Raw genomic sequence first — 10,869 nt, 5'->3', positions numbered from 1 at the left:
CATGGTGAAAGCAGTTCTAAGAGGGAAGTTTATAATGATACAGGTCTATCTTAAACCTCAAAAAACAAGGAAAAGCTCAACCAATCCAGCCTTACACTCAAAAAAAACTAGAAAAATAACAAAGCACAAAGATATTAGGAAGAAGGAAATAATAAAGATCAAAGCAGAAGTGTGTGTGTGTGTGTGTGTGTGTGTGTAGCCTCTATTTCATTTCATTTATATATTTGGCCTCTATTTTTCGCCTCTATTTCATTTATATATATACATATATATAAGCAATCAGCAAAACCAAGAGCTAGTTCTTTGGAAAGACAAAACTGATAAACTGTTAGCCAGACTCATCAAGAAAAATAGGACTTGAATAAAATCAGAAATGAAAGAAATTACAACTGACACCACAGAAAAACAAAGGATTATAAGAGACTACTATGAAAAAGTAGTAGACAACTAAGAAGAAATGAATGAATTCATAGAAAGATACAATCTTGCAAAACTGAATCAGAAAGAAATAGAAAATCTGAATGGATCAACTAGTAATGAAATTGAATCAGTAATCAAAAAACAACAGAAAGTCCAGGACCAGATGGCTTCATAGGTGAATTCTAGCAAACATTTAGAGAAGAGCTAACAACTGTTCTTCTCAAACTATTCCAAAAACCAGAAGAGGAAAGAAAGCTTCAAAACTCATTCTAAGAGGTCAGCATTACCCTGATACCAAAACTAAAGACACTATAAAGCAAACCAAAAAACTACTTGATGAACACAGATGCAAAAATCAAAATTTTAGCAAACAACATTCAATAATACATAAAAGGATCATTCACCAGGAGACCTGGGTGGCTTAGTCAGTTAAGCGTCAGACTTTGGCCCATGTCATGATCTTGCAGTTTGTGAATTCTAACCTGCATCTTGAGATTCCCTCTCTCCCTCTCTCTCTGCCCCTGTCACGCTCATGTGTGTGCTCTCTCACAAAAAAATTGGGGGGGGGGGGCGTGGGAAGGATATGTTTAAATAAATCAGTGGATCAATTATCACAAACAAATGGGATTTAATCCAAGGATACAAGGATGGTTAGATATCTGCAAATCAATCAACATGATACATTAACAGATGAAGGATAATAAAAATTATATCTCAACAGATGCAGAAAAAGTATTTGACAAAATTCAATATTCGTTTATGGTAAAAACTCTCTACAAAGTGTGTTTCAGGGAACATACCTCAATATAATAAAGCCATATATGACAAATCCACAGTTAACATCATACTCAATGGTGAAAAACTGGAAGCTTTTCCTCTAAGACCAGGAACATGAGAAGGATGTCCACTCTCACCACATTTATTCAACATAGTACTGGAAGTCCTAGCCATAGCAACTAGACAAGAAGAAGAAATAAACAGCATCCAAATTGGTAAGGAAGATGTAAAACTATCAGTATATGCAGATGACATGATACTAACTATAGAAAACCCTAGATACTCTGACAAAAAACTATTAGAATAAATGAATTCAGTAAACTTGTATGATACCAAATTAATATACAGAAATATGTTGCTGTTTCTATATACTTAGTGACCAAGTATCAGAAGGAGAAATTAAGAAAACAATCCCATTCACAATTGTACCAAAAAGAATAAAATACCTAGGAATAAATTTAACTGAGGAGATGAAAACTATAAAACATTGAAATTGAAGATGACAAAACAAATGGAAATATATACCATGCTCATAGATTGGAATAATTGTTAAAATGTCTGTATTACCCCAAAGCAATCTACAGATTCTATGCAATCCCTATCAAAATATTAACAAATTAATTGAACAAATTAATTGTTAGATCAAATTGATATGAAACCACAAAAGACCCCAAACAGCCAAAGCAATCTTGAGAAAGAATGAGGCTGAAGGTATAACAATCCTAGACTTTAAGATACATTAAAAAGCTATTATAATCAAAACAGTATGGCACTATCACAAAAATAGACACATTAATCAATAGAAGAGAATAAAGAGCCCAGAAATAAACCCATGCTTATATAACATAATGTATAGAGAAGTTAAATCACTATGTTATAAACCTGAAACTAACAGTGTGTGTCAACTATACTCAAAAATTAAACATAATTTTTTGAGAACAAGATCAGCTCTGTTCCCTCTGAAGCCACAGATCATGGTCCTACACTAGAAATCTAGGCTGTCATCTTTAGGACCATCCCCGAGCAGGGCAAGTAAAATACCAAAGCTCTCCTACCATTTTTAAGTTGCTGTTTTCCTGATTTAGCATTCACTGGGCTATTTTCAAGTTGGTTGTGACATTAAAAAAATAAAACAGGGGCACCTAGGTGGCTCAGTTGGTTAAGCGTCTGACTCTTGATTTTAGCTCAGGTCATGATGTTACTGTTTGAGTTTGAGCCCCACGTCCGGCTCTGGACTGACAACACACAGCCTTCTTTGGGATTCTCTCTCTCTCTTTCTGTGTCTCAAAAATAAACAAACAAACAAAAACAACCAATGCTTATATGGACAATCTACAACAAAGGAAGCAAGACTATACAATGGGGGGGAAAACTGTCTCTTTAATAAATGGTGTTGGGAAAATTGGACAGTTCCATGCAAAAGAATGAAACTGGACCACCTACACCCTATACAAAAATAAAATAGATTGAAGACCTAAACATGAGACACAAAATCAGAAAACTCCTAAAAGAATACACAGGCAATAATCTGTTGGACGTCAGTCTTAGCAACATTTTTCTAGAATGTCCCCCAGGCAAGGGAGAGAGAAGCAAAAATAAACTATCAGGACTATACCAAACTAAAAAAGCTATTACACAATGAAGGAACCATGAAGAAATAAAGGGCAACTTACTGAATGGGAGAAGATATTTGCAAATGATAATCTGATAAGGAGTTAATATCCAAAATATATAAAGAGCTTATATAACTCAACACCAAAAATGAAATTGATCCAATTGAAAAATGGGCAGAGGGCCTGAACCGAGTAGACATTTTCCCCAAGAAGACCTATAGATTGGCCACCCAGGCACCCCTTTCAATAAATTTTTTAAAACAATTACAATGTATTGTTTTACCAGACTTAACAGATGGTTTAAAGGTGGCAGGGAGGGGCACCTGGATGGCTCAGTCGGTTAAGTGTCCAGCTCTTGATTTCAGCTCAGGTCATAATCTCGTAGTTTGTGGGTTTGAGCCCCACATGGAGCTCTCTGTTGGCAGCACAGAGCCTGCTTGGGATCCTCTCTCCCCCTCTCTCTCTGCCCCCCCCCCCGCTTGTGTTCTCTCTCTCTCAAACAAATAAACAAACTTTAATAATAATAATAATAATAATAATAATAAAGGTGTGAGGCACATGTATGGCTCAGTCAGTTAAGTATCCAACTCTTGATTTGGGCTAAGGTCATGATCTGCTTGGGATTCTGTCTCTCTCCCTCTCTCTCTGCCACTCTGCTGCTCACACTCTCTCTCTTAAAATAAGTAAAAAGAAAAAAAAAAGGTGGCTACCCCTGAAACCAAGAGCACACTATATACACTGTATGTTAGCTAACTTGAAAATATATTCAAATAAATAAAATAAAAAATTTTTAAAGGTGGTAGGGAACAGTAGCTTTCCAATAATAAGTTCTATTTAGTAAATATCTGATGACATGCATAAGTTTGCTATTAAGTTTGAGGGACAAAAAATGCCTCATTTAATTTTTTTTTTAATGTTTATTTGTTTTGAGAGAGACAGTCTGTGAGCAGGGGGAGGGGCAGAGAGGGTGAGAGAGAGAGAATCCAAAGCAGGTTCTGTACTGTTAGCGCAGAGCCAGATGCAGGGCTTGATCTCACAAACTGTGCGATCATGAGCTGACTTGAAATCACGAGTCAAATGCTTAACTGAGCCGCCTAGGCATCCCCTGTCTCATTTAATTTTGAATGGAAATAGCCAAGTTATTTTAAATGTCTGGTGCTTGGGATCTTCATCCACAAAATGAAGAGATTGGACCAGATAATTTCTAAGAATTTATTCTAACATAAATTTGAAAATTTCTCACAGTAACAGTAGAGTAAAAACCTACAGTAGATTCACAAAAGATAAAGGAAATCAAAGCATACTATGTTGAAAAAAATCATCAATTTACAAAGCAAGGTAGGAAGAGAGAAGAAAGGAAGAACTTCAAAACAGCCAGAAAATAGTAAGATGGCATTAGTAAGTTCTTACCTATCAATAATTACTCTAAATGTAAATGTACTGAATTCTCAAAAGATATACAGTAGTTAGGTGGATGAAAAAACAAGCAAGCAAGTATACAAACAAGAACAAGACCCAACTAACTATATGTTGCTTACAAGAGACTCATTTCAGCTTTAAGGACACACAGACTCAAAGTGAAGGGATGGAAAAAGATATTAACATAAGTGAAAACTGAAAGAGCAGGAGTAGCTATACTTCTGCAAAATAGGTTTTAAGCCAAAAATGTTAACAAGAATTAAAGAAAGTCATTATATACTGACGAGGTCAATTCACCAAAAAAAAAAAAAAAAATCTAACAATCATAGTTATATATGCACCTAACATTGGAGTGCCTAATTACATTAAGAAGATACTAACAGATATGAAAGGAGAAATAGACAACAGTATAATAATGGTAGGGGACTTCAATATCCCACTTTTTAAAAATAATTTATTTATTTTTAATCTTTATTTATTTTTGAGAGAGAGAGACAGAGACAGAGACAGAGTGCAAGCAAGGGAGGGACACAGGAGAGGGAGATACAGAATCCTAAGCAGGCTCCAGGCTCTGAGCTGTCAGCACAGAGCCCGATGCAGGGCTTGAACTCACAAGCTGTGAGATCATGACCTGAGCTGAAGTCGGACGCCCAACTGACTGAGCCATCCAGGCACCCCAATATCCCACTTTTAACACGGATAGATCATCCAGACAGAAAATCAACAAGGAAAATTGGACTTTACTATACGTTAGACCAAATGGGCCAATATATACAGAACATTCCATCCAACAACAGAATACACATTCTTCTCAAGTGCATATGGAATAGTCTCCAAGATAGATCATATGATCATAGATCACAAAGGATGTCTTAAAATATTTAAAAAGAGAGAAATCAAACCAAGTATCTTCCAACCACAATGCTTTGAAAAAAGAAATCAGCAATAGGCAGAAGCTGGAAAATCAAAAGATGTATGGAAATTATACATAATGCTGGACAAGGAATAGGTTAAAGAAGAAATCAAAAAGGAAATAGGGGCTCCTGGATGGCTCAGTTGGTTAAGTGACCAAATCTTGATTTTGGCTCAGGTCATGATCTCATGGTTTGTGAGACTGATCCCTGAGTTGGGTGGGCTCCACACTGACACCATGTAGTCTGCTTGGGATTCTCTATCTGTCACTTCCCCACTCATGCTCACTCTCTCTCAAAATAAAGAAATAAACTTAAAAAAAAAAAAAGGGAAATAAAAACATCTTGAATCAAACAATGGGAACAACAAACCAAAACCTGTGGAATGCAGCAAAAGTAGTTTTAAGTTTATAGCAATAAATGTCTACATTGAGAAAAAGGAAGAATCTCAAACAATCTAACTTTATACCTTAAGAGACTAGAAAAAACAAACTAAGCCCAAAGTTAGCAGAAGGAAGGAAATAACAAAGATCAGAGCAGAAATAAATGCAATAGAGACCAGGAAAACTATAGAAAAGATCAGCGAAGTTAAGAGCTGGAAAGATCAAATAAAGATCTTTCAATCTTTATTTGAAAGTTAAAACTAGGGGCGCCTGGGTGGCGCAGTCGGTTAAGCGTCCGACTTCAGCCAGGTCACGATCTCGTGGTCCGTGAGTTCGAGCCCCGCGTCAGGCTCTGGGCTGATGGCTCGGAGCCTGGAGCCTGTTTCCGATTCTGTGTCTCCCTCTCTCTCTCTGCCCCTCCCCCGTTCATGCTCTGTCTCTCTCTGTCCCAAAAATAAATAAAAAACGTTGGAAAAAAATTTAAAAAAAAAAAAAAAAAAAAAAAAAAGAAAGTTAAAACTAACAAATTTCTAGCTAGACTAAGAGAAAAGAGAGAGGACTCAAATAACTATGTAAATGACAGAGGAGATATTACAACTCCTACTACAGAAATATAAAGGATCATAAGAGACTTTTATGAACAATTATACATCAACAAATTAGATAACCTAGGAGAAACTGATAAATTCTTAGAAACATACAACTTATGTCTATTTCAAAACAGACCAATAACTGGGGTGCCTGAGTGGCTCAATCTGTTAAGCATCCCACTCTTGGTTTTGGTTCAGGTCATGATCTCATGGTTTCGTGAGTTCAAGCCCCCCATAGGGCTCTGCATTAACAATGCAGTGCCTGCTTGGGATTCTCTCTTCCTCTCTCTGCCCCTCCCCCACTTGTGCTGTTTCTCTCTCAAAATAAATAAACAAACTTAAAAACAAAACCAGACCAAAAACAAGGAAGGAGATTGACTCAGTAATCAAAAACTTCCCAATAAGAAAAGCCCAGATGGTTTCACTGGTGAATTCTACCGAACATTTAAAGAAAAATTAATGTAAATACTTCTCAAATTCTTCTACAAAATGGAAGAGGTGGGAACACTACCAACCTCATTTTTGAGGCCAGCATTGCCCTATGCCCAAAGCATAAGGACACTACAAGGAAAGTAAACTACAGACCAGTATCTATGGCAAAAATTCTCAAGAAAATATTAGCAAACTGAATAGCACATTAAAATCATTGTACACCATGATCAAGCAGGATGTATACCTGGAATGCAAGGATGGTTCAATGTATGCACACCAATAAATGTGATACATTAAACAGAATGAAAGATAAAAATAATATCATCTCAATAGATACAGAAAAAGGATGTGACAAAATACGACATAATTCATAAGAGGTGTCAACAAATTGGGAATAGAAGGAACATACCTCAACATAATAAAAGCCATATATGATAAGCCTACAGTTAACATTATACTCAATGTTGAAAGGTTTAGAGATTGAAAGCTTTTCTTCTGAGATCAGGAACAGGTCAAGCGTGTTCATTCTCACCTATCCTACTCAATCAATATAGCAATGGCCAGAGCAATCAGGCAGGAAAAAGGAATAAAAGGCATCTAAATCGAAAGGAAGTAAGATTGTCTTTGTTTGCAAATGATACGATCTTACATGTAGAAAATTCTGACGATCCCATCAACAAAAAGTTAGCATTAATAAGTTATAGGATATAAAATCGACAAACATAAATCAGTTGCTTATATACACTAACAATGAAATACCTGAAAAAGACATAAAACAACCTTATTCATAATGACATCAAAAACAGTATTTAGGAATACATTTAAACAAGGAGGTAAAAGAAAACTATGAAACTGTGATAAAATAACTGAAGGAAACCTAAAGAAATGGAAAGATATTCCATGTTAATGGATCAGGAGTTAATACTGTTAAAATGTCCATTCTACCCAAAGCCATCTATAGATTCAATGCAATCCCTTTCAAATTTCCAATGGCATTTTTCCCAGAAATAGAAAAAAAATCCTGAAGTTTGTACTGAACCACAAAAGACCCAAAATAGCCAAAGCAATCTTGATAAAGAAGAGTAAATTGGGATGCATCACACTTCCTGTTTTAAACTATATTAAAAGCTACAGTAATTTACATAGTATGGTACTGGCATAAAAGACAGACACACAGACCAATGGAACCTAGTCAAGAGACCAGAAGTAAACCTTTGCATATACAGTCTGCTACTATTTTACAATGAGCCAAGAATACTCTAGTGTCTTTAATAAACGTTGTTGGGAAAACTGGATCACCACATGCAGAAAAATGAAATTGGACCCCTATCTCACACTACTCATAAAAATTTAACTCTATATGACTTAAACACTCAAACATAAGACTTGAAACTGTAAGACCTCTAGAAAAAAAACAGGAAAGAAGTTCCTTGACATTGGCATTGGCAATTATTTTTTGGATATAACATCAAAAATCTAGCAGCAAAAACAAAAATTAGTACATGTGATTACATCAAACTAAAAAGCTTCTGCACAGCAAAGGAAACCATCAACAAAATAAAAAGGCAACTTACAGAATGGGAGAAAATATTTGCAAATCATATGTCTGTAAAGGGGTTAATATCCAAAGAAAGGAAATCGTACAACTTAATAACAAAAATACCAAACAATCTGATTAAAAAATGGGCAGAGGCAATCCCATTTCAGAGTATATATCCAAAGGAAATTAAAACAGGATCTTGAAGAGATATCTGCATTCTCATGTTCATTCCAGCATTATTCATAATAGTCAAGATATGGAAACGTGTCTGTCAGTGGATAAATATGTGTATAGACATATATACAATGGATTATTCAGCTATGAAAAAGAAGGAAATCCTGCTATTTCAACAACATGCAAGGACCTTGATAGCATTATGCTAAGTGAAATAAGTCAGATGAAGACAAATGCTATATGGTATCAGTTATATGTTTAATCTAAAAAGCCAAACTCATAGAAACAGAGAGTAGAATGGTGGTTACCATGGACTATGGGGGAGGAAATGGGGAGATGTTGGTCAAAGGGTACAAACTTCCAGTTACAAGATGAATAGATTCTGGGGATCAAATGAACAGCATGGTAATTTTAGTTAATAATACTGTATTATATACCGAAAAGTTGCTGAGAGGGTAGATCTTAAATGTTCAAACTATGCAAAAGAAGTAATTATGTAACATGATGGAGTCATTAGTTAATGCTTTGGTGGTATTTTACAATATATATCAAATCAACATATTGTATACCCAAACTTGTAAAGTGTTATATGTTCAATCATATCTCAATAAAACTGAATATAAGTAAATAAAATATAATAGTCAAATCATAATTAACCAGATGATAGAAATAAAGGTGGAATGAAGAGAGGGCATACAACAGAATACCAAAAGAGATGTGAGGTGAAACTCAGTGAACAGAATATCTTATGTTAGGGTCAAGCATAGGAGAAAAAGTAATTTTATCATTTCTTCTTAAAAAGAAATGTAAGTGTTGCCTGTCTCTAGTTTTGTTTGCCTCCTAAAAATGGAACCAAGCAGATTTTAAGCCAGTTGTTAAGTCTCTAAAATATCGAAGAACATGATGGCCATGTTGCCTTTGATAACCTTAGCTTTGTTAGTACGTAAGGTTGCTTGAGTTAGGAATCTTCTGGTTTGTGACTGTCCATTTTTAAGAGATTCCTTTGTGGAGCATTGCTAGGAGCCATTGTGGGCTCTGCCTACAGCCGTATCTTGGGGATCAGGATCTCAAAGAGTAGAGGAGCAGCTTGTAGTAAGGCAGAAGAGGAAGAGAATACGTTCCGTGTTTTAGAAAAGGTGAAAATAAATTCTCTTGTGCATATCAAGGGAGTTTTCCAGTTGGAAGTGACATAGAAGCTACCACCATGCCTTTCAAACCCTTTTGGTGAAGAAGGATTAGTTAACTTCATAGAGCAGAGCCCTGTGGAGAGTGTGGAAAATGTTGGTCTCTATGACTTTCTGCTTTGGGGTGCTAACCCAGACTGGCTCAAATGCAGGTAGGGCGGCTTGGGTTCAGGCTTCTGGAAACCAGGACATGCAACAGAACAGGTGCTGGCAGAGGTGTCTACCCAGTTGTGGGCAGACTCTTTGGATCTGTAGTAATAACAGCCCTTCCCACTGATTAGCTAATCCAAGCTTGGGTGCTTTGTGTCCTTCCAAAAGTAATGGATTATGTGCTCCTGAGTTATGTGTAGCATGGAGAAAATTAGTTTAGATGTGACCTCTTTTTCCCCCTTTCTTCCAAAAGTGACTGGATGCTTGGCAGGGTGCATAATCACATGGTCTTCAGATCTTTTAAAAGCGGATTTTCCTGGGCCTAATCCCAGGGGAGTTGGATACACTCTCTGGTAATTACTGATTCAGCTCCCATTGGTGTTGAACTGAGAAATTTAAATAAGAATTCACACACACACACACACACACACACACACACACACACACACACACATCCTCAGGTGAAGGCAAACCTTAAACTAGATTAGTCTTCCATGGTCACCTTTTCTTTAGGATTAGGAGAGAAGGAAGCCCAAGAGCAGATTTGGAAATAACCCCATTCCCCATGGTATTATAAGAGGCTAGAGCTATTGAAGGTGAAGGTGAAAAGGAAGTGCCAGCTAGGTACTGGCTCATGGTCCTAGCAGGACCAGCCTGTCGCTTCCAAAGGCTTCTTGTTAAAAATGGGTTTCGTGGTCCTTCATGCCTGGGCATTCTCAGGAGCTCACATGTTTGTGTAGCAGGCTCAAGGACTCTCAAGTTCACATCACTGGCAGACTGCTTGGAGTTTCCACGTTTCTGAGGTAACGTGGGGCAGGGCTTTATTCAATGAGACACTAAAATCATTTGTACCCAAAGCCTGTTATGCCACTGAGCAGTGGCACCTTCAGTTTGTTCCTCTGGGGCTGGTGAGGGAGTGGGGGGGACCCCGGGTTTGGTAACATTTACTACACTGGTTAAGAGCATGCCACAATCTGGGGTGCCTGGGTGGCTCAGTAGGTTGAGCTTCTGACTCTTGATTTTGGCTCAGGTCATGATCTCACAGTTTCTGAGATCAAGCCCCACATCGGGCTCTGTGCTGACAACACAGAGTCTGCTTAGGATTCTCTTTCTCTCTCCCCGCCCCTCCCCCACTCTCTCTCGTAAATTTTTAAAAAATAGCATGCCACAATCCAAGCAGCTCTCCTCCCTGGGGTATGCTTCGGTTTTAGTTGTTTAAAAATACACCCTGAGACAGAAATTTCAGGACACTAAGTGACCTAGAATCAGTTCAAAG

General features: G+C 37.0%; 1 protein-coding gene across 1 annotated transcript in view; it reads right to left on the bottom strand.

The window, feature by feature from the left end:
• Positions 1-571: 571 nt before the first annotated feature.
• The window catches only part of FAM13A (family with sequence similarity 13 member A), a 374,625-nt gene continuing 364,327 nt past the window's right edge, over positions 572-10,869 (bottom strand). Inside the window, exon 24 of the mRNA XM_058721926.1 lies at positions 572-1,376. Within this exon, the coding sequence (XP_058577909.1) occupies positions 1,364-1,376 (13 nt within the window). The 3' untranslated portion in view covers positions 572-1,363. The remainder of the gene's footprint in view (positions 1,377-10,869) is intronic.

This window comes from Neofelis nebulosa, chromosome 3, assembly GCF_028018385.1.
Source record: "Neofelis nebulosa isolate mNeoNeb1 chromosome 3, mNeoNeb1.pri, whole genome shotgun sequence".
NCBI lineage: Eukaryota > Metazoa > Chordata > Mammalia > Carnivora > Felidae > Neofelis > Neofelis nebulosa.
The sequence above is the reverse complement of the archived record's forward strand: the minus strand, read 5'-3'. Positions and strand labels throughout refer to the sequence as shown.